Raw genomic sequence first — 24,728 nt, 5'->3', positions numbered from 1 at the left:
CTTTCCTGCCTGCAGCTCCAGTGGGTCTGCCTCCTGGGCTGTTCACGGCCAGCTTCAGGGAGGGTGTGAGGCAGGGGACAGGTGTGTGTGGCCCTCTGCCAGGCTCCAAAGACCCTAGACAGAAGCCAAGCGAAAGGATCTTTGTCTGTTCCTGCTTGCTACCCACGTCGCCCTCACCTGGGACAGTCTGCTCGCCCCTGGTGTCCCTGAAGGCTCACTGGAGCCCCCACGTGAGACGCCTCAGGAGCTGGATATGGTGGAGCATCGGGGGCTCCTTGTTCCCTAGAGCTGCCTTACGCTGACCATCGGTGAGGCCACTGCCCCTCCACCATGGAGACCAGGGAACTGCTGGTTAGCAAGTATCACCCAGAGAGAGCAAGGCAGCTCGCCACCGAGGACAGAGGGAGAAGGACCAGCAGTGGGGCAGTGAGGGACAGCGGCCATGTGCTGGGCAGGCAGGGCTGACATGGTCCAGCAAAGAGGACAACGGTGCCCCAGGAGGCCCCTGGGCTGGGTTCAGGAAAAGTACGGAAAGATGTCAGGCTTTGGCTCCAAGAAGAAAGACTGAAGCTGCTGTGGATCTAGGACCTGGGCCGGATCAGGAGCCCGGGGAGGGGGTTCATCCGGGACCCTCCATAGCGAGCCCAGGGCCTGAGGCAGAGCGGGCACTCGGGAGACGTGTGCTGCACAAATGAACAAGTAAACGGGGGGACAAACGAAGGTGACTGACCTTGAACTCCCCAGCTCTCCCTACTGCTCCCGGCCCAGCACACAGGCTGTTGTCCTTCCCCAGCAGGTGGCCAGGCCTTCACCTCCAGGAGAGCTGCCCACCCCAGCCTTTGAGCGTCATCATTTTTAGTACAAGGACACCCCAAATACGTCGCGGGACATATTCACATCACCAATCATTCCCTGCTCGTCTGAAATTCCCGTCTAGTGGGTGCCCTGTACTTTCTTTTGTCCCACCTAGGAAGGTGATTCTAGTGGCCCCGCCTTCACGGGCCAATCTGGGGTCTGCCATGCCCTGCTCTCCAGCCCCCGAACAATCACTGCCGTTACCGCGCTCCCAGTGAGAACCCAGACTGCGTCGCTGCTTTCCCCCTGCCGTCTCCACCGACCCCACACATGGCCCCCTGGTCTCCAGGACCACTCTGCAAGGCCACCCGCCAACATCACCCACCCTCTCACAGACAAGAGGACGGAGATGCGGGAGGTTCAGTGCTTACAGCCAAATCCTGCCTCTGCCACCAAAGATCATCACGTGCAGCCCACTTCTCCTTGTGCCATCCCCCAGGATCCCCTCGGCATTAGCCAAACTTCTGGCGACCAGATGGCCCGCTTCCCTGGCGAAGAGTTCGAGCCGAGGTCCTGCCTCGTGTCTGCCCGGAGGCGGGTCAGAGGCCACTTCTCCCTTCTGAGTTTCAGGGTGTCCACTCCTGAAGGCTTGGCCTGGGATCTCCGATTCCCTGGGTGGAGACAGGTCTCTGTGGCTGGCCCTCCTGCTGACGGTCTGGTCAGACTTCTAAACCCCACAGCATCCCCATCATCTCAGCATCGGAACCACCATCACGAGAACCTTCCGCCTGGCACCTTATGTCCATCAATCCAACCTCACAAGACCCTGGGTGGAATAGGGAGGTGTCTTCCCCTACTACGGGTTAGACCGTGGTTTGACTGTGTCCCCAGAGCTTCCTGTGCTAGAAGGCTAGTCCCTAGTGTGGTGATGTTGAGGTGGTGGGACTTTTAAGAGCTGGGTCATGTGCAAGGTAAAGAGGTCATGGGGACACCGCCCTTAGGAAGGATTGATGCTGGTCTTAAGGAATGGATCAGTCTTCAAGAGAGTGGGTTATTATAGACTGAGACCACCCCACACATTTGCCTCCTTCCGCACACGGTCCATTTCCTTTTGCTTTTCAGCCATGTTGTGACGGGGCTGCAGGCCCTCATCAGGACACCAGCACCATTCTGTTGGATCCTCCAGGTACCAGAATTCTGAGTCAAAAAAACCTCTTTACTTTATAAATTCGTCAGCCTCAGGTATTTCGTTATAGCAACACAAAACAAACTAATATACTCCACTTCTCAGGGAAACTGAGACCTGGTGAGGTCAGTCAGATCAACAAGGAGGATGCTGATGAATTTACTTTCTTTTTATCTCCTATGTGGCCTGCCCTTTCTCTGCTATTTCCACTTCAGAGGAAGAACAACAGTGAGGCCCACAGCCTCAGTCACCTGATCATCTCCTGTGCCAACTTCCCAACTGAACACAGGCATAGCAAGGCCTGGTGTTGCTCCTTACCCTGGGGTCATGGCACCCCACCTCCTGCACAGGGTCTCCCAGCCCTTCTCTTGGGCAGAGAGGGCCAAGGGCCTCAGGTCCCTGGGGCCACATTATGGGCTCCCAAGGTTCCTTCCTGCTCTCTTCTTACAAGGTTCAGTTGAACCAACTGGGCCCTGGGGATGGACCCATGCCATCCCACTGCCACAGTGTCTTGGCCTGAGCCCCAGTCATGGCACGTCTTCATGTCCTATTCCTGCAGGACTGACTTCTCCTTCCCCAAGCCCCCGATTACTCTGCACGTGGGCCTCACTTGGACAACTGCCAGGCTGGCTCCGAGTGCTGAGGTCCACCTGGACAGAGCGGGGACACCTGCTGACTCCATTAGGTACGGCGAGGCTGGCCCGCGGTGATTACACAGCCGGTCCTCAGGGACAATGCAGCTCCAAACACACCTGCCATCAAGGGCCAATCAGTCCCTCGGCTCTGACCCCGTGTCACCGAGCAATCACGCCCCCAACTCCTGGATCCCCCAAAGGGCAGCGTCAGACGTGGAGTCTGGCAGTGAAGTGTCCTTCAAATGGCCCGTGCTTAGTGCAAGAGGACTTCACCCAGAGACACTACTGCCCGCAGGGTCAGCGGGTAACGAGGCAGGAGAGAAGTTCCCGAAAGCCACTCTCTCCACAGTAGGCCTGAAAACACTCCTTTAACTGGGTCAAGGGCAAAAATGAGGTACTGAACATTCTATCTCCAAGACAACACTACGGCAGCTCTCGCTGTACCAACGTGAGCCAAGATCTAACACATACCACCAAGTCCAAGAAGCAAGACATAAAGCAGTGCAGTACCCTACTCCCATGCCCAGCCTATCAAAGAGCTCTGGGTCTGGAGCCATAGTCCCAACACCATCTTCGCTTGCTGTGTGACCTTGGGCAAGTTACTCACACTCTCTGTTTCAGTTTCTTTCCTCATGTAAGGAGAGATACTAAGAGAATCTACCTGACAGAAGCAAGAAGATTTGAATAATTTTATACTTGTAACGTGACTTCAACGATGCCTGCCCATAGAGTGGCAGGCTACAAATGCTAACAGCAAATGCTCGCAGAGGCAGAGGCTATCTCTAGAACTGGCAATGAAGGGTGCCTGGACAGAGAACTGGACATCTGGGGACAGGACTGAGAGAGCCTTATTTTTCCCAAGTGTCCTTTTCAGCTCTTGGCCTGAATGCGTCTAGTGCCTGTTCAAAACATAAACAAGTACACAGGACACACTTTTACAAACGAAGCTGTGGAGCCGGGTGGGTATGGCAGGGACGGGAAGGACGGTCCAAAACTGAATGGGCAGTGGGGGGAGGGGCATCCAAACCACAGCGCGCAGCAGGGGAGGCCGGCACTTAGAGCTGGAAGGGGGGCGGGGAACGGACGGACGACGACTGCAGAACCCTGTGTCACACAGGATTACGTGAGCTTGGGCCCCGGAGGACAGAGGCATCAGAGTTATTCAGAGTCATGATGTCCCAGTGTCCCAGGCGTGTCCCCTCCCCATGTGCACTGCATGAACCCCCTGCGGGGTGGGCAGCGAGGCTGCCAGGGCCTGCGAGTGTGGCAGGAGTTCCTCTCCAGGCCGCGGCAGCTCCCTCCCGGGGGACTGAACGTACTCCTCTGGCTCTGCAGCTGGCCGGCCTCTGCCCAGCGGTTCTTCAGTTCTCCGCAGCACAGCCTTCTGGCGCTCGTGCCCTCTGACCTCGGTGATCCCACCTCTGGGTTCCATCCTAAAGGTGGGGAGGCCCGTGGACTTGGGTCCCTCTAACTCTGCCGGGAGGGCTGACCCCCGGCCTGGAAGCATGCAGGGGCCACGGCTGGGCCTCTGCTGAGGTCATCTAAGTAACCCCAGGGGCCAGGCCCCCTTGAGAAGGGATGGTAAAAACTGATGGAGGAGATGGCCCTGTGGCCTTTCCCAAGAGGACTCCTCGCTCCCCGGCTCTGGAGACTTATCTTGTACAGGGGACACCTGCTCCTTATCCTCCCCTCCCAGAACACCAGGAAAGATGCCCTTCCAGGCCCCTGGTAAGTACTTCCCCACAGTCTACTGTCCCTCTCGGCCCCCTAACACCTCCTAAGATTCCTGACCCGTGTGGACAGTGGCAGCTTGGACAGAACAACACAAGGAAGAGAGGGACCCGCCTGTCCCACTCACCCTTGCCTCAGTGACCCCAGCTGCGTCACACTAGCCCCTCCATGCCCTCTGCCCACACCCACCCGGGACACCGGCCACAGAGCGAGGCTGGAGCAGAAATGACCTGCAGCCCTCGGATCCAGGCAGCTCGCCAGAGGGGAAGAGAAGCTCTCCCACCTGCCCTGCTGGCTGAGGCAAAGAGGAAAATTGCAGTTTTCTCTGGCAACATTCAAAGGAGCCGCTGTGGGAAGAGCCCTGTGGCGAGGCGGGCGGGCTGCCTGGGGAGCAGCAGGGGCCCTCTGCAGACAGGCCTGGCAGGGTGCCCGCCTGCTGCAGGCCCAGAGCCTGGGGAGGATCCTGCGCGTCCTACCCGGACGCTGATGGCTGGCTGGCATCTCCTGCCACACACGGAAGAAAACATTGAAAAGGGACCAGAAACCCGTCACTGCCACAGAATCACAGAGAAGGTGCCACAAGCCCAGGAGAACATCTCAGCTCCATCTGGCCAGAGGTCAGAGTGACTGCGGCCCCCACCCTCTGTGGCCAGCTCTGACCGCTGGGCCTCTGCTGGGTCGGGTTTCCTCCAGCTCTGGGACCCTGGGGTGGGCTGGTCTCCACAGGGGCGCCCAGCCCCACGGCCCAGAACAGCCGGGGCTTCGTGCCCACCTGGACCAGCCAGAGCCCTAGCAGTGCCCACAGCAGCTCCTCCCGCTGTGAAGGGCAGAGGGGCCTCAGGATCTGGAGGAGGATAAAGCCTGGGGCTAGGCCTCTGAGGCCAGCCATCTCCCCAGCCTTCCTGACCTCGTGCCTTGCTGCCCAAGGCTCCTCCTGTCCTCATGTCTCTCTCAGCTTCTTGGCTACCCCAACCGTCCCTCCAGGACCCTTCCTGAATGTTCCCCAGGTGGACAGCTCCCAGGGCCAGGCCCTGACAACCCTGTATCCTGCTGGTCTGCAACATTCAGTCTGGTACCATTTTTTCCAGCTGTTTCCCAAACACATGCTTTGAAAACTCCCCCTTATTTATTCGGCAAACACCTACCCATCTGTCAACCCTGAGGGAGGCTTTCTGGCTCCCCACTCGCCCCAAACAGAGCCCACTTCCCCTCCTCCGCGCCCACTATGGCCTCAGCTCCGCCCCTCACACCTGCCTCCCTGCCAAGAGAGGCCCCTCTGGGACCGCGGGCAGCTCTGAGCTGTTTTATCATCTCCAAAGGGTGTGGGCGTTACAAGGATCTAACACCAAGTGTGGGGCTGGGAGGGCCTGGGTATCCTGTCCTCCCAGGAAGGACAACGGCCTGAGGAGTCAGACTGAAGGAATCCAAGGCAGCAAGCCACTGAGGACCCTGTGAGGATCAGCCTGGCTCCACTAATGACTGACAGCTCCCTGATTTCTGTCTCCACTTCCAACCACGCACCAACCAGAGAACCAACGGGCCCCCCAACAGACATTCAGGATGGCCCACTTCTGGGGAGCCGCTGCCCTCCCCCACACCAGCAGCCACCACTCAGACCCGCAGCCTTCCCTCTCCTCTGCCCGCCTTCGAGTCTCTGCCAAGTGCAGGTGAGAGGGGCCGAGCCCAGTGCAGAACAAGAGGCCTCTGCGTTTCCCACTCGGGGGTCTCGGTTCACCTCCACAGCTGTTGTCTCGTATCCTCATGGCCTGGCAGGCCCAGGACCACTCACTCTAAAGAGCTGAGTGACCAGCAAGGAAGTGGGGAGACAGGAAGAGACAGCAGAGCCACAGCTGCACCCCGGGGCCACTCTGCACAGGGCCCACCTGCCATTCCAGCCAACCTGTCTGGGCCCGGGGCCTCCTTGGTCTTGCTTCTTCCTTCCCTACGGTGGGTCCATCAAGGGGAAGGAATCACTTAACAATGACCCAATCCTGGTGGGGGAACATGAACCTCACAGAGGAGAGTCCCCAGTGAAGCCCTGGGAGCAGGCAGATGGTTCTCTCCTGTGGGGCTGGCGAGGCCTCCCAGGGCCTCCTCTTTACACATAAAAGAAGAGGGTTTTTCTGATCAAAGAGAAACCACAATGAAGACTCAGGCCAGAGCCATCTCGCTGAGAGCAAGTAAGGCCCTCGGCTCCATCCCCGCCCTGGCCAGGACGTCCCGCCACCCACCGTGTGGAATCCAATCGGCAGCTGCTCCAGCCGCCCTTCATATCCCGGTGATGTGGGGGCGTCAGGAGGAAGGAGCCCAGTACCCTCCAACAGACTGGATGGCAAGGGGGTCAGGAGACACGTCTCCACAGCGGGTTCTGAGAGGCGTTCCCAAGGCCCTGCTGACCAGGCTGCTGGCCTGGCCCCACTGACTGATCCCAGGAGCCACTACCTCAGCATCGAGTCCCTGGAGAGCTCTTGCCCCACACCCGCCCAGCCACGCCACTCTTAGGGATCGATCCTCTTCCCGCAGTGGCCTCCCGCACTCTGTCCCCACCGGCATCCCAGGCCTCAGAGTCTGTCCTGCCAACCTGGGCTCCTTCGGGGTGACACCCTGGCGTACTGCCTTTGTTTCCCTGCTGTAGACCCAGGTGTGGAAAGTGGCAGGCGCTCCAGGGACGGGTAATGGAAGAAAGCACGGAGGCCCTCTCGTCCAGCCCAAAGGAAGCTCCTGCCTGGCTGTGCTCTTCCTGGGCCCCAAGCACCCCCACCGTTCATTTTCAACCCTCTGTTCTCCTCTGGAGAGCAAAGGTCCAACCCTGCCTTGGCAGATACAGCACTAGAGGACACTCGAGCTGACCCAGGTGGCCCTGAAAGGCAGCCCTGGCCGACAAGGTGAGCAACTGCTCCGAGGCCCTGGACAGGTCCTTCCTCCCTGACTCCTTTCTCCATCCATGAAGTGCAACGAGAGAGGCCATGCTGATATAGTACAGGAAATCTTTCAACTGGTGGCCTGTGGGATAAATCTAACTTGCAAATATGTTTTATTGGATTTTATTTTATGCAAAACTTAGGAAAATTCACATAAAATCCTCATTTCCTGCTTCATTAAATAAGCAGAAGTATGGGCAATGCCAGCCCCTTTCCTCTCATGACGCCCCTGGCTGATGCTGAATAGAGCATGGACTAGTTTGCCATAGTCCCCACCATTCCCTATTGCCACATGCCCAATCCAAGTCACTCAGTAAATGCTAACCTCTTAGGTATTTGTGTTTATAACCCTTAACTGTGACTGACAGCACTTTAGAATGGCCGGTGCAGGTACTAATGAATGCCTAGGCCCAGGCCCACACAGATATTCTGATTCATCTGATCAAGAAAACAGTGTGCCAGGTTTGGTGGCTCACATCTGTAATCCCAGTGGCTCAGGAGGCTGAGGCAGGAGTACCAAAAGCTTGAGGCTAGCCTTAGCAAGTAAGCAAGACCCTGTCTCAAAATATAAAATAAAAAGGGCTGAGGATGTGGCTCAGTGATAAAGCAAACCTGGGTTCAATCCTCAGTACAAAAAAAGAGGAAAAAAGATGACAGTATTAACAGAAAGGCTCCTCATGAGATTCTAATGCCACCAGGAACGTGAACTACCGGTTTGGGGAGCTGGCTGGCTCTGCAGCCCCATCTTCTATGTAGAGCATCAGCTACAGGAAAAGAAAGGAGGGAGGCCAGGCCAGGCGACAGCACCAGTGGGCATCCCTGGGCAGCAAGCCTTGCCAGGGGCCCCGCCCCTCCCCAGTCACTGAGCTCTGTGAGCGTCCCTCAGAAGTGAGGACCCAGACAAGGCCCTCCTCCTGGCCCCTCTGTGTGCACCTGGGCAGTGGCCTCTCCAGGTCCTGCCTGGCTCCTGCTGGAGACCTTGCAGAAGCCCCTCCCCTTGCTGAGCCACGTCTGCTGATCCGTGCCTCCCTCTCCCTTCTGGGCTCTGCCCCGTGCCCACGCCTCCTCAGGAAGCTGGGCCAGCTCAGCTGGCTGAGACCTGCTTGCTCAAGCGGTTGAGGCAGCACCAGCATTTTTGTTACTCATTTCTCTCAACAGGTCTCAGACCCTCTCCGTACCCCTCAGATAGGAACTCCAGGACCACCTCTGGCATTTCTCCCACCCATCAGTTCACAACACGCAAGCACCCAGGCTGCAGCTCCACTCCACAGGTGACAGAGGAGGGAGGGACTGTCATCTAGAGACGGGACTGGTGCTCACTGCTCCTCCATCCAGAGGAGCCGTTTCAAAAGAAATCACAATGCCCGTCCTGCTAATCTCCCGCCTAGGTGCCTGGCCAACTGTTCTGCGTGTTCAGAGAAAATGCTCAGAGACATGTGCCAGCTCGCCTGGCCCTCGTCACTCCTGAACCCAGGAAGCAGCTCAGGAGAGCAAGGAGCTCGTTTGAGCCTACGGAGGATTAACGCTTCCTGTGCCTCAGAGCAAGTGTCCCGTTGGTCTGCTCAGAACAGGAGACCTGGCCAGCAAGACACAGAAGCCGCCCTGGAGATTTCCAGGCTGCAGGGAGGACGCAGGCCCCTCCGAAAGCCTTCCTCGGAAAGGACTTCGTGGGTGATTCATGACTGGGGACTGGCTCTAGTGACACCACTCACACAGGGTCAGTCTAAAGGAAGATGGCTGGCCACGCCCTCCTGCTGGGCTGACTGCGGCCTACCTCGGAGCTGACTGAACGTGGTCATGAACTTGCTGGTGAGGGACTTGAGCTCGTTGTTAGCCAGGGTGATGAGGTGGATCTGGTCGGAGACATTCCGCAGGACCTTGTAGATGCCGACGGGGAAGGAAACCAGCTTGCACTCGGCCAGGTCTGCAGCCAGAGGAGAAAGACGACAGTTACCCACCTGGCTGCCCAGGAACGTGCCCCAGACCCACACGGACCCAAGCCCATCTTCCTGCCCAGCCTCCGCACCTCCCGCCTGTCTCCCCAGGGTCAGGCTCCAGACCCCGCCCTCCCTCTCCAGGAGTCCCCTCGTCAGCATTAACTCACACCTGTCCCTCCTTCGCAGACTGACCTCAGGATTTAGCCGCGCACCTTCTCTACCACACAGCCTACTAGCTGCAACACACTGAAGGCCGGACCTGCTGGCACAATGACAATCGGCATTCATAGCCGCGTCCTTCAAACTCTGAAGGACCGAGTCCTTTTGGAATCATCAGACTCAGCAGCGTCTTAAGGCGACTTCACGTCAGCTGCTTGACAACATGAAATGCACATAGGCTCCGTGGCCTGACCTTCCAGTCCCATCCCGCTGCATGCAAGCCTCGGATAAGTCGCAAGAGGGAAGCTGCCCCCCAGGACAGCCCGGCAGCTCCCTGGTGTTAAACACGCTCCTACATATCAAGAGAAACGAGGACACATTGCCACGCCGCACTACACGCAGATGCTCACACCAGCACCATGCACAGGAGCCTGGAAGTAAAAACGACCCAAGGACCATCAACTGCAGAACAGACCAACAAAACGGGATGGAGCCTCGTTAAGGAATAGTATTCAGCAACGAAAAGACATGAAGCACCAAGGCATGCTGTAATGTGACCAGACCACGGGAAACACACCACGCCCCAGAAGTCCATCACAAAGCCCATATGCTATATGCTTCCATTCACACGGGATGTCCAGAGCAGGCAAATCTGTGGACAGAAAGTAGGTTAGGGGGCTGGGGCTGGGGCTCAGTGGTGAGCACTTGCCTAGCATGTGTGAGGCGCTGGGTTCGATCCTCAGGACCACATAAAAAATAAAGTTACTGTGTCCATCTACAACTAAAAATATTTTTAAAAATTGGTACCCTTTAAAGGCAGGAATTATATAGTACATGAATTACATCTCAATAATGCCAATAAATATATACATGTACACATATATATGCATACATATATATAGCAGTAGGGGGACCCCAAAAGCATAGAGGCTCACAAATTAGGCTGTCCAGTTCCTACTAGTCACTTCAATTCCCTGAGCCTCGGTTTCCTCATCTGTAAAATGGGGATATCATCATCTGCCTGGCAAGGCTACTGGGAAGAGTAAATGTAATCAAATGATAAAGTGCCTAGCAGGTACATTGCCATGTCGTCCCTCTCCTCCCAGTCCTCCCCCTCTATCCAAATCCTCTCTATGCTTCCAGGTCAGCTCTCACCCTACCTCTTTCAGAAGCCCTCCAGGGCCACCCATGTTGCTCCCTAGCCCTGGGCCCCAGACCCCTCACCCACTGACGGCACTGTCCCTCTAACTCGGCAATTCTTGACTTTCCCCCCAAAGATGCCAGACTCTCCCAGGCCTCTGGGCCTTTGCAGATTATTCCAAAGCAAATATGCAAAATTCAGTAATATTCTCATTGCTAGCAATGAAATACAATTTTAAAGGTCCTACTTCTAACAGCCACAATAAATAAGTATGTGGAAATCCCAGTTGAAGCCCTCACCCTCCTGCCCCAAGAACTTCTCCTCTGGCTCCAAGTCCCTGTTCAAGGTCAGCTCCTCCGGGAGCCTTCTCTGCCCCCTCAGCACGCCTGCTCTAGCCCCTGAGCCTCAAGGCAAATGAGACCTCCTCACCTTGCACGGCACTAAACTTGATCTTTAAAAAAATATATATTTATTTATTTATTTATTTATTAGTTTTGGTGGACACAACATCTTCATTTTATTTTTTTATGTGGTGCTGAGGATCAAACCCAGTGCCCCCCACATGCCAGGTGAGCGCGCTACTGCTTGAGCCACATCCCCAGCCCCTATACTTGATCTTGCGTCTGCTTTCCCCCTGGTCTGGGAGGACGCCAGTGTGAGGTGCCAGAAGCCCTGCAGGTTGGAGCAGAGCAGGGGCACTAGTGACCTTGGTGACACAGTGTGAGAAGGAAAGAGGACAGCTGGCACAGCTGGGAAAGGGCGACAGTTCAAATGGCCGAGGATCCCCGCCTCCCCTTCTGGACAACACGTTGAGAAGCCTCCTCGGGTCCAGGGCACCTCAGCCCACAGCTGTCCAGCGCCAGTCACCGGCTCTTATGTCGGGAAGTGGGGCGGGCAGAAAAGAGCACCACGTCCTCCCAGGGAAGGGCACGTCTCTAAAGGTCACACTTCAGAAGAGGGATCAGAGCTGGGCTGGCAGCAGACCAGCGCCACAGGCCCAGAGTTTGGGGCAGGCTGGGGATTCTAGAGAGGGACACCCTCAAACAATAAACCCGCTTGCGCTTGGTGTCAGGCGTACAAAGGGCCAGAAAGGAGTTTTTAATGTGCTTTTGGGTGGGAGCAGCGGGTGTCATCACACACACCAGAAGCAACAGCAAGGGAAGGCAGAAGCTTCCCTATAAAAATAAGGAGGCCGTCCATCACCAGTATCCCTGAACACGGCCTCAAACGTTCTGGCCCATGAGCGGAAGGCACAGCTGCTAGAGCAGACAAGATGGTCATGATGTGCCAATGAAGTGACCACAGGACCGTATCAGAAGTGCCAAGCCGTCACTTGAAAAACTACCTGAATTAAAGAGAGCCCAGTAAAGCTGCCAATCAAAATAAACAGGAAAGACAATAATACTCCTATATGTTGGCAATAAAGTCTTAAAAGATCCAATTTCAGACAACAACAGCAGAAAGTACAGAGAGACGATCATCGTGGGAAATACAACCAACCAATATGAAGAAAAAGAGAAAAAGCCACAAAGATACTTTTAAAAATGCATTTGTACACCAGACACGGCACACACCTGTAATCCCAGCAGCTCAGGTGCTGAGGCAGGAGGATTGCAAGTTCAAAGCCAGCCTCAGCAACTCAGTGAGGCTCTAAGCAACTTAACAAGACCCTGTCTCAAAATATAAAGGAAAAAATGTTAAAAGAAGTCTCACAAATAACTTGGGGAAGGTAAGGATTCATTAAACTATGTCAGAAAAAAACACTTAACAGTTTTTGGAGAACAAAAAAAAAAAAAGAGAGAAACTCAGTCTAACAACCAAAAGAAATCCTAGGTAGAGCTCAGTGGTAGAGCGCTCGCCTAGTGTGTGTGAGGCCCTGGGTTCGATTCTCAGCACCACATATAAATAAATAAATTAAATAAAGGTCCATTGACAACTAAAAAGTATTAAAGAAAAGAAAGAAAGAAAAGAAAAGAAAGAAAGAAAGAAATCCGACGTAGAGTTACACTGTGAAGTATTTTAAAAAATCCAACCAAAAATAATCAGAAGTGGGCTGGGGTTGTGGCTCAGTGTAAAGCACTTGCCTAGCATGTGTGAGGCACTGGGTTCGATCCTTAGCACCACATATCAATAAATAATACAAAGGTCCAATGATAACTAAAAAATATATATTTTTAAATAATCAGAAGTACATAGACTCAAATATGTGACAATGACTTTCCAAACTCAGGAGCCATAAAAGAACTGCAAAGGAACTAAGAAACAAACTGCATTAAAAATAAATAAATAAAACCCTCGGACACCTAAAAACGTAAGGTAAGCCAGGTGCAGAGGTGCATACCTAGAGTCCTAGCTACTCTAGAGGCCAAGGCAGGGGGATCTCTGGAGCCCAAGAGTTTGAGGCCAGCCATGACAACAGAGTGAGACCACTTCAAACAAAAAAGTGAGCAACAGATGGTGAAAAAGGATCTGTAAATAGGGTATATGAGTTCCTTTTATTGTTGAAAATGCCTGAAGTAATTGAATAAAGAAAACTGATCAAGATATAAAAAGGACATAAGATATTCACAAGGGAAAAACACAATTAGTAAACAAATATATAGCCTCTGATAGGTACTGCCAAACAGCTTCTTATAACATTTATGCCAATTTATATACAACCTGCTCAACAAGTAATAGGATCATTAGGGAGGAAAAAAAATTAAAAAAAACTCTGCTATTATAATCAGGAAAATGACATCCCTTTCTTTAATTCGCAATGATTTCAGTAATAAGACTAATTATATGTAATAGTTAATTAATCATCCTGCTGGTGTCTCTATTTTTCCTCCTTATTTATTTATTTTGTTACCAGGGATTGAACCCAGGGATGCTTAACCACTGAGCCACATCCCCAGCTCTTTTTTATATTTCATATAGAGACAGGGTCTCACTGAGTTGTTTAGGGTCTCGCTAAGTTTCTGAGGCTGGCTTTGAACTTGCGATCTACTGCTTCAGCCTCCCAAGCCACTGGGATTACAGGTGCACACCTTTGCACCAGGCTCTCACTATTTTCTATTTAGAGTTCTGATATTTCCTTCTCCCAAAGGCTGGTAAAACTTCCACTGGAATCACTGACCCAGGTCTGTTGATTGTTTTCTTTGTTTACAGTTCACAATTATTATGGAGTGTAAGAATTTTTTAAAGCAAACTATAAAAATCATATGCACACTGTACTTCCAACTAGGTAAAAAAGCAAACCTGCCTGGGAAAGACAACAGAAATGAAAATGACCACCGCTTCAAGAGTGATTAATTCAGAGGATTTGAACAACTTGTTACTATTTGTAGTCCTGTTTACTTAAATAGACTACATATTTATGTAAACCACTGGTCAAGTTCACGTAGAGGGAGCTTCTTTTAAAATAGAAAAATATAGCACTGGGCACCGTGGCGCACACCTGTAATCCCAGCAGCTCAGGAGGCTGAGGCAGGAGGATCTCAAGTTCAAAGCCAGCCTCAGCAATGGTGAGGCGCTAAACAACTCAGTGAGACTCTGTCTCTAAATAAAATGCAAAGTAGGGCTGGGGATGGGGCTCAGTGATTGAGTGCCCCTAAGTTCAATCTCAGGTACCCTCCCCCAAATAGAAAATATATCCACCATAAAAGGAACTTGCGGGGAGTCATCTATGAACCGTGTGTGTGAACTAAAGCGATGAAAAGGCAGGAAAGCCTGGTATTGAGATCTCCCAGTAGGAACCTGCTGGTGTGAGGACGCCCAGTTCTTGGGGCACCCTGTCCTAAGCTCACCACTCAGGTGCTAGCACAGTTCCAGGGATAGGAATGACCTGCTGGAGCCACACAGCTACCAGAGAAAGACGTTTTGGCAGGTCACACCCCATCAACCTGTTTACTGCAAGCACCAAACAAGACTCCTCCCGCTGAGCCCTTATCCCTGCCTTTGATGTGCTCCCCCTTAAATTGGGGAATGGGGTCCTGTTTCGGTTGTTTAGTTCCAGCTCCTATCAGGACTGGGAGGCCCATCAGGTGCTCCTCTTTTTATATTTGGTCTCTGGCTCTGACTGTATTTCTTACTGATTATTTCAGACTTTTTATTTTTCCAGGTGGCTCAACCTCCTGGGCAGGAACCTGCCTTATTGGGGTGCTGGTCACCTCGACAGGAACTTTCATTGGAAAAAAGCAATCTGGCAAATTCAAGGAAAATTGAGGGTGCCCAGTTCCATATCAACAAGAGAAACAGAAAAGGAGCTCGTGAGAGAAAGCCAGGGACCCTGATTGGACGGGGATAAAAACTGCGAAATGACACCTGCTGGCCTCAGACACCACTGAAGAGTCACAAAGTGGGCTCCGTCTCCAGAGTGGGGAGAGGAAGTGCTCCTGATGAAGGGGAAAGAGTAGTAAGGACTCAAACACAGCCAACAGCACTATTTACAAGGCGCCAGGCACTGCTTATGTAGTAACTCATTTAATTCCCCCAACCTGCGAGTTAACCTCACGGAAGGAAATGAAGCCCCCATTGACAGGCGAACTGTCCATTTTGCTAGGAGGACACCAAAGAAAAAAATCCAAATGCAAAGATTCCAGACCAAAGGGTCAAGTCGGGTGACCAGCAGGGTAGCTTGCTCAGGGCTCCCCTAATTTAAACACTGAGAGTCCCACCTCCTGGGGAAGCCCTCCCCTGGCCTAGGCAAATAGGGATGTTGGGTCACCCTAAATTCAGACTGACGGAGGACAGATTTCGACAGAGGAGAGAGGTGGCAACCTGGGGGCGCCCAGGACTTTCTCCTGGGGGTTTCTTACCTTCCTGCCGCCCCTGCCTTCCACGATCTCCCAGAGCCCTGGTCTTACCCCGAGCACAGGGAGGAAGGCCCCTGGCACCAGAACCGCAGGGTGCTACCTGGGGTGCAGGACCGTAGACCCCTGAAGGGGCTGGAGAGTGGGGAGCAGAACAACACAGGGCCTGCCACCAACACCAGCTGGCAGCTGGACTCCAGCACCTGTTCCCAGCACCTCCAGCTGCTGGTGCCGGGCTGCAGCCCAGAGCGGAGAGACCCCTGGAGAAGGCACAGGGCATCATTATCCCATAATTACCATCATTGCAAGAGGGCCACACGGCATGCCCCAACCGCTCATTAGAACAGTCCTCTGTGTTCCTGAAGATGCCTTTTATTCAAAACGCAGGGGTCTTTTATGAATGGCTACCTCATTAATCCTAATGAATGCCTGATGAAAAGGATCGGGCAGAACCCAGCCAGAGTGAGCATGACTTGGGCAGCGAGCACCACTGGGGCCGAGCTTGCACCTGACTCAGACAAACTCCAACCCCTGCCAGTCCCTGCTGGGAGGTGGGCCTGGTGGCAGGGTTCAACACAGAGGCAGACAGGGTCACGGGGCCCCAGCCAACAAGACACGGGGCTCAGATGTGGCATGGTCAAGAAAAAAAAGCTGTCAGGGTTACAGGAAGAAACTGGCCAGCGTGACCACATCCATAAGAAATCTTTCCGCATGTAATCTTAGGATTAGGAGGAGACTAGAGAGCATTTAGCCCAAGTTTCCCAAACTCCCAGTAAAAACCCTATGGAGCCAGGCACAGTGGTGCACACCTGTAATCCCAGCGGCTTGGGAAGTTGAGGCAGGAGGATCACGAGTTCAAAGCCAGCCTCAGGAACTTAGCAAAGCACTAGGCAACTCAGGGAGACCCTGTCTCCAAATAAAATATAAAAAAGGGCTGGGGATGTGGCTCCACGGTACAGTGCCCTGGGTTCAATCTCCAATACCAAAAAAACAACAAAAAAATTCCTCCGGAGAGGCTGATTCTTGCCTTTTCCCACAGAGATTCAGTGGGTGCTTTAGGGACGTGCCAAGGAATTTGTTAACATGTATCCCCAGATGATTCTCATCAATAAGCAAAACTGCGAAATACTGAATGATGAAGCCTGCAGTCTGAGACCTGAGATTCCCCGTCTCCACTGGAGGGCAAAGAGCCCCCCTCCAACACTGCAGACAGGGCGCCACGGCCCTCCACAGAATGGCTCGCACTGTCAGAGACTCTTTATAACTACGTTGATAACCGCCCCGGTCTGCATCGAGTTGCTGTTATTGTAATGAACTCTCTAATGCTGGTCCTTGGTATAAAACAAACAGGTTCATCGGCCTGCAGGCAGAGACGGAGGGCTCTGGTGCTAGGGAGGCCCTCACGGTGGAGGTATGAGGACAGCAGGAGTGCGCGTGGGGCTGGTAATGCAGCAAGGCCGGAAGCCAGGGCGCGGGGAGAGGAACCACCCTCCTGCTGGAACTAGTCCAGGGCCCCAGGAGAACGCAACCCCTTCCCAGGCTCGCCACCAGTGACCCAACGACCTCCCACTGACCCAGCTCTTAAGGATCCCACCACCTCCCACTGCCACCCTGGGGCTCAAGCCTTCGACACACGAACCTTTGGGGGAGACACTTAAACCATATTGAAACCAGAGCAGCCACCCTGCCACCATCACCATCTTGCCACCCTCCCCGATCCCACACGGTGTATCTGCGCCCCCCCAACGGCAATCCTTTACACCCATGAGCATGGAGGATTGTCAACTTAATTTTTATCTTTGTTTTTTTTTTTTTTTGTATCAGGAATTGATCCCAGGAGTGCTTAACCACTGACCCCCATCTTCAGCCCTTTTTACTTTTTATTTTGAGACAGGATCTCACTAAGTTGCTGAGGCTGGCCTCAAACTTTCGATCCTCCTCCCTAAGCCTCCCCAGTTGCTGGGATTACAGGCTTGAGCCACCACACCCAGCCAAACTTTCTTTTCAATTGTGATAAAATACACATAACAAAGATTTGGAATCCTATTAGGCTTTCCAGGGTGGGGGACAGAGGGATGAATAGGCAGAGCACAGAGTTGGGGGGCAGTGAAAATACTCTATGATACTAACATGGTGGACACGTGTCATTACACATTCTCCCAAACCTACGGAATGTACAACAGCACAGTGACCCTGGATGTAAACCACGGCCTCTGGGTGGCAAGGATGTGTCCGGGCAGGCTCATCACGGCCAGCGTTGATGGCAGGGAAGCTGTGACGTGGGGGTGGGCATATGGGAACTCAGCACCTTCAGTTTTGCTAGGAACCTGAAACTGCTCTAAAAAAATTACATCTCCATCTCTTTAAAAAATTACTTCCTTACCATTTTTAAGCATCCTTGTAATATCAATCTCCAAAACTTTTGCATCTGGCAAAAATGAACCTCTACCCTTATTAAAAAACCCCGTCTCCCCAGCCCCAGCTGCTGGAGCCCACACAACACATAAACTTCTATAGGCAAAAACATTCCAGAGCAGGGCACGGGGGTGCACACCTGACATCCCAGTGGCTCAGGAGGTTGAGGCAGGAGGATCGAAGGTTCAAAGCCAGCCTCAGCCACTTATCCAGGCCCTAAGCAACTCAGAGAGACCCTGTCTCTAAATAAAATATAAAAGGACTGGGGAGGGGGCTCAGGGGTTAAGCACCCCTGGGTTCAATCCCTGGTACAAAAAATAATAATAATAATCCCAGAACCTTCAATTGGATCCTTCCAGATGCTCCACTTGAGAAGCAGGACCTGCCCAGCTCGGCCAGCAGATGCTCCTCCTGCGCCCACTTCAGCTCAACATTAACTGCAGCCCCTGCCCACGGATGCCAGCTGGGGGCCAGGGGCCGGAAACCACACTGCTTTGGACTTCTTATTTCCTTGACTCCCTGAAATCTCTCTATGAGATCACCACCAGGCTCGTCCCTATTTAACAGACAATGAAACTGAGTTACAGAAAAATGACACAACTTGCTTAACGTCACCTGACTTATCCAAGGTCACCCAGTCATGAAATAATAAAGAATGTTCCAAGGGGCTTCCTGTCTGCAAGTCCGTGCACTCAGCGCCATCTGCATTAACTCATCGACTCCTTATCACCCCAGGAGATGGATCGTCACCATTCCTGTTTTCTATAGTGACACAGACACAGAGCGGCTGGCCTTGGCTAGTGTGAGGCAGAGCTGGGCCTCAGGGTGTGCCCCTAACCACTGTCTACCCGGCTCCCTGGGGTATGTAACTCTCCTGGGATGGTTTGCTGCTTGGCAAAAGAACAAGGGCTCGTGCGTTTCCAACGAGCAGACCGGTCCTCATGCTTCAGGGTGGGGTCCTATGAGCACTGGCACCCCACTGCGGAGCTGAGCCAAGGACGGACTGAGATTTGAAAGAGCTGGTGAGGACTGTCGGGGTCCTGGCTTTGTCACCCATGGCCCTCGGCCCACAGCTCCATCACAGGCCGGGCTGTAGCCCACCGTCTCAAGATCCCGGCGGCTGCCATTGTGACACGGCCAGGCACTGGAAGAACTGCGGCAGCTAGATCCTGATGTCACAGTGTCCCTCCCACAGCGGGGGACTCAATTAGCAGGGTCTGGATCTTGGGAATCACGGGTTTTCAAAGCTCCCCCAGGTGACTCTGATGTGCAGCCGGGGTGAACGCCACCCTCTGTCGGCACCTCTGGAACCGTTTCGTGGGTTTCCTGCTAAGGTGCAGATTCAGGCGCCGTACAGGGAGTGAACCCAGGGGCGCTTAGCCGCGGAGCCACGTCCCCAGCTCTTTTATATACTTGATTTACAGACAGGATCTCACCCATTGGCTTAGGGCCTTGCTAAATTACTGAGGCTGGCTTTGAACTTGCGATCCTCCTGCCTCAGCCTCCCAAGCCACCAGGATGACAGGCACCACCACGCCAGGCTGAAACCCGGTTCTTTTCTCTTGCCCAATGCAGGAACCTTCGTGGGGGACATCTATCCAAACCCTAACACCTTCAGTGGCATACCGCTTCCCCAGAACAGGAATGCCATCCTCACACAGGTGACAAAATCAAAACACGATCAAGTGAGAGAAGCAGGTCACAAAAGGTCCAATACCGGCTGATTCCATTTCCATGAAACGTCCAGGAGAGGAGAGGAGACAGGAAGGGTGGCCAGGGCCGAGGGGGATGGGGAACGACGGCCAACGGGGAAAGGGTTTCCTTAGGGGGCACGGAAACAGGTCAGAAGGAGACAGTGGTGATGCTCAGCAATCTTGTGAATATTCTAAAACAGACTTTAAAATGGGAGTTTTATGTTACACGAGCGGGGCTAAAACAAAAACGAGGACAAGATGATCCCACCGACAAGGTTGTTGTGAGCATGAAATGAAACGTCTGCACGGTGCTTGGCAAGGTGCCCGCAGACAGTCCACAGGAAACACCACTGCAAGGCGCGAAGATCCGGCCTCGGCTTGGGAATTCACGGCAGAGGTGTCTTGGGCCCGTCCTGCCCTGGGGACAAGGCCACCTGGCAGGACACTTAGTCTTGCCATCTCAGGACAAGGGGACAACCACAGGTGTGAGCATGGGATCCGGAACTTTCCAAAAATATCCTGTCCTTCCTGGCAAGCCAGATGACAATTTGAAGACAAAACCACCCAACATTTAATTTAAAACAAAAGTTAATTCCACGCACAGTGCAAAATCAAACGATGCACCAATTTGACATTAGATTACTTTGATTTAATCAACGACTCACGGCAAACACAAAAGGGAATCAAAAGAGCAGCCACCCTCATGTCAACAGCATGGCCACCAACAGCTCTGAAGGGACCTCAGCTGGCCCAAGTAGAGGCCATGTGGTCAACCCAGACCTTGGAGTGGCCCTGAGGTCATCTTTAAGAATAAAAGCAGGCAACACTGTCACTTTATGTAGTCCTGGCAACCACTTCTAAGGAAGAGAGTTATAATCAATCCCCTTCTGCAGATAAGGAAATTAAGGCTCAGAGAGGTTAAGAGTTTGCTCAAAGCCACACAGCAAGTAAAAAGGTGGAGCTTGCTTTCCTCTTGAGGAATCCAGATTCTAATCTGCTGTTACCCTTCATTCATCAAGTCACTGGACAGGTCACTGTCAGGGCCTCACACTCCCTATCTGTGAAATGCCTGGTGAAGGTAACTGAACCTCTATAGTGGCATTTTCGCTGGCTCTGTGAGGGCCCTGTCCTGTTGTTGCTTATGTGAGGGTTTTTGCTTTGTTTTGTTTTTTTCCTCCACCGAATGAACATGACAGTTATGAATGCATTTGTCTTGCTTTTCCTGGCAGGACAGAGAACTCTTCAAGGGCAGAAGTTGGGTCCCACTGAGATGGATTGCATATTTAAGAGAGCGTGAAACTCAAGTTCAAATTCCAGCACAAGATTTGTCAGCTGTGAGAGTTTAAGCAAACCCCTGCAGATCACAGAGGCTCAAGCTCCCCTTCTCTGAATGATGCCAAAATCCCACCTCTCCAGGGCTGCTGGGAAAATCAGGTAGAATCTTTCGCCTGACGAATATAGGCACTGTCCAAGGAAGGACGGTGAGCAAGTCAGAGCCCGGCCCACCAGGAGCGCACGCCCAGCAACGAAGAAGAGCAGTGAACAGGGACGGGTACCTGGGAGAAGGCTGTGCGGTGACCACTGCCCCCGGGAAACCAAATGGTATCATGGGACAACAGGTCACAGGGGTGGAGAAGGGACAAACCTTACCAGGGAGGCCAGGGAGGGCTTTTGGAGAGGGAGCGACATTTAGCGCAGGGCATGGCAAGATGCGAGGAGAGGATGATTCAGACGAAGTAACAGCAAGCACCACAGCCTAATCGGACACCTGCCCGCGCCCTAGTTAGCTCCCTCCCTCCCAGCTCACTCACTCGCCCATCCTGTCCTCATCCTGGTGGCAGGGCAGTGCAGACAGGCACAGCGGTGGCCCTCAGTGAATGAATGTTTGCCTGAAACAACTTGACAAAACAAGGGACCTTGGGGATGAATCGGAACATGACAAAATGCGCATCTGCATCTTAGCAAAACGCAGTCATTCAAGACCAAGCAGCTGCCAATTAAAAGGATCTTAACTTCCCCCTCATCAGGAGGCTACTGATCCTGGGCTGCACCTGTCCCTGAGAAGCAATCGCAATCCCCTAACCTCTGCAGCAGATGACAGATTGCTCATTGTGTATGTGTGACCACACCCGCAGCTCACGGTTTGCTGGGGGCCCGATGCCAGAATGACTGGCTTTGCTAGTCCGCCCCCAGCATGCACTTCTGTCCCCCGCCACCTCATCAGAGCCATGTTTACAATTCTGTCAGTATTTTGGTTTTAATAAACTCCTTGGCCTTGTTAAATCACCTCCCCAAGGCGAGAACCTTCACACTTGAGCAATGCAAGCTTTTAATGCGACAGAATTATCTACTTGGCGGTCTCCCTGTGGTCGTGCATTTTTATTCTGCCAACACACACTTTTTCAAGATGCATAATTACCCATGCAATTTCAAACAATATTGTTGTGCTTCCCCCCTCAAACATGCTGCTCCAAGTGCCAGAGACACCTGGGGCAGGCCACTGTGGGCAGGGGCTCTTCTGCAGAATCTCCGGCTCCAGCAGACGGTGCCATCTGTCCAGTCCCCTGCTATGTGCTTCACTGGTGTCCCTTGGGGGCCCCAGCTCATTGGAATGCACCTATCCACCCGAGATGGCCCAGAGGTCTCTATTCCGGTGAAACATGACCAGGTTTCAGACTGCATGAGCAGACAGCCACCCAGCTGCCCCCGGCCACTGGCAGCCACTGTCCTGGGTCTCCACCCACAGCCCCACCCCACCAAGGCACCAGATCATTTGTTCCCTGGATTCCCCGAAGCTGCTTCATGTCTGTGTCATGTCCTGCAGTGACCTTCCTAAATCCGCCCCGATTCCGTCACTGTCCTCAGAAACCACCAGAGACTCCCACCACCACCCAGATCAGGGACAGCAGAGGTGGCTCACGCACTCATTTAACTTCCTGAACTCAGACGGTGTGTGTGACTCCAGGCTTGAAGACACATATTTCCCTACAACATGGGTTTGCTAGTCACAAACCAGCCACGTCACCTGGCTCCCAGCCAGCAAAACAGTGGCCTCCGTTGCCCTTGAGAGCCTCAGTTTAACCCCCTCCCCGCCGGTACTTGGTAGATGTGGCCTTGGGGAACTCGCTTAGACCTTCTGTGCTTCGGTTTCCTCATCTGTAAAATGGGAAGGACCATTTTACAGCTGGTGGATGATTAAATCGCAAGGCTGCTGTGGGGATGGAGGAGATGCACAGTGAGCATCGGGACAGCCTGGCCCCCGGGGGGTATTAAATAAATGTGAGCTCATAGTGTTACTCAGAGGTCATTTAAACTCTGTGAGTTTTCAGTCCTCAGATCCTCTTTGTTTTGTTTTACTTTGCTTTTGGAACTGGAGATTGAACCCAGGGGCACTCAACCACGGAGCCACATTCCCAGACCTTTTTATATTTTTTTAATAGTTGCTGATAGACCTTTATTTTATTTATTTATATGGAGTGCTGAGAATCAAACTCAGTGCCTACACACATGCCAGGCAAGTGTGCTACCACTGAGCCACAGCCACAGCACCCCCGCTTTTTATATTTTATTTAGAGACAGGGTCTCACTGAGCTGCTTGGGGTCTCACTAAGTTGCTGAGTTCAAAGTTGACTTTGAACTCTAGGTCCTCCTGCCTCAGCCTCCAGAGCCACTGGGATTACAGGCGTGTGCCACTGTGCCCAGCCAGACCCTCTTTAGATCCCAAACCTTGTGCACTACACCAACCAGCAACATCACAAACCAGCAACTGAGGGTCTGGCCCTGTGGTAGTCGGGGTGACACTGCGGGCCCACCTTTACCCTCCTGTGTCACAGCCCTGCCCCTCCCCACAGAAGCCTTCCACTCAAGGCCGCCCAGCCTCTGCCCACACAGACCCTTCACCTAGACTGCCCCCACTCCTGTCCCCTGCTGCCAGGCTACCCCCCAATTCTTCCTTTAAGGTTTGACACCAATGTCACCTTTTCCGTGCAAGCCCGTCAGTGTGGCTGCTTAACTGATGTCGCGTGTGCACACCGTTCAAGACAGCGAGGGCAGGACTCAGTCCTCCCCAGCTCACACTCCGTTCTGCAAGTGTCACACAACCAAAGCGACTGTCCAACCATCCAGTGACCTGTCTCCAGGTTCCAAAGTATCACTGCACCCTCTGGGTCTCAACCTCCTCACTGTGAAGAGACTGTCACCATCCGTGGGGCTCCCCGGGAGACGGCTCAGGTCAGGCCGGTTCTGGCACCTGGGCCAATTTCCGCAGACAGAAGAGTGAGGCAGGGAGAACAGAGGGTCGGGCCCATGGGACCAGGAATTCCTTCACCCAGTCAGTAAGGGCACCACAGGTCACCTGCACCAGCGGCCTGGCAGGAGACAGACACCCAAGGAACAGGCCAGCCGTGCTGGGGCTCAGCCACTCACCCCACTCCTGCTTTGTGCTTTTGAGTTGGCTGGGACGGAACCCGGGTGCTCCACCGCCGAGCCACCCTCTCTCCATATCCCTGGATACATCTGCTCTTCCTCCCTCCCAGGAGCCACAGGCTGTCATCAAGCTGATCCCCTTCCCGCCATGGCTCCTCCTGTCCCTGAGGCTACAGGGTCCAGACAGGCTCCCACTGAGTCCTACAGTGACCAGGGAACAAGGAGGTAAGACTCGACCCAGGCCTGGGGGGCAGGGTTTGCCAGAAGCCCCACCCGGCCCTCTCCTCGCTCCTGAACAGTGTGCTCTGTACCCCCAACACGGGGACACGGCACTTGGCACCAGCTGCTCTGGCGTCCAGTCCAGAAGCAGTCGGAGCGCCCCAGGTGCCCAGGGGAGAGCTGGCACTAATCGCACATCCCAGGCCAGGCCCTGCCCCTCTGCCTCACCGGCTGCCACACGGGGCCGATCTCTGTCAGTGAAGCTGTCCGACTCCCTGAAAGCTCGACTGATTTTCCTTTCCAAGCTGGCTCTTTGCTTCTGAATAACGCCTACACCCACACCAGGTGTCCCCTACGTCCCTTTCTCTGCATTGGCTCATCCTGTCAGGCTCACACCCCCTGGTCCCCCCAAGAGTTTACTGACTGCCTCTGCAGCCACGGACAGAACCCGCAGGCCACTCTCTGCAGACCCACTGGGCATCGACCGCACCAGCTCTCCCTGTCCCCCCGTGCCACCCAAGTAGCCAGAGCCCAGGCAAGCCTGAATGATGCCTTCCCTAGGGGCACTCACCACCCAGAGCCTGGGTGCACACTGCACACGTGTTCCAGGGATGCGCGAGGAACAGTCACAGCAGCATGGCGCGTCCACAAACAGTGGCATGGGTTGAATTACTGGG

General features: G+C 53.6%; 1 protein-coding gene across 10 annotated transcripts in view; it reads right to left on the bottom strand.

Moving 5' to 3' along the window:
* Positions 1-24,728, bottom strand: part of Lrrc20 (leucine rich repeat containing 20) — a 101,537-nt gene that overhangs the window by 30,869 nt on the left and 45,940 nt on the right. For all 10 annotated transcript variants that reach the window (XM_071611201.1, XM_071611202.1, XM_071611203.1 and 7 more), the window contains one exon: positions 9,043-9,192. In XM_071611201.1, coding sequence (XP_071467302.1) covers positions 9,043-9,192 — 150 coding nt within the window. The remainder of the gene's footprint in view (positions 1-9,042; positions 9,193-24,728) is intronic.

The sequence above is a fragment of the Marmota flaviventris genome, chromosome 4 (genome assembly GCF_047511675.1).
Source record: "Marmota flaviventris isolate mMarFla1 chromosome 4, mMarFla1.hap1, whole genome shotgun sequence".
Lineage (NCBI taxonomy): Eukaryota > Metazoa > Chordata > Mammalia > Rodentia > Sciuridae > Marmota > Marmota flaviventris.
The sequence above is the reverse complement of the archived record's forward strand: the minus strand, read 5'-3'. Positions and strand labels throughout refer to the sequence as shown.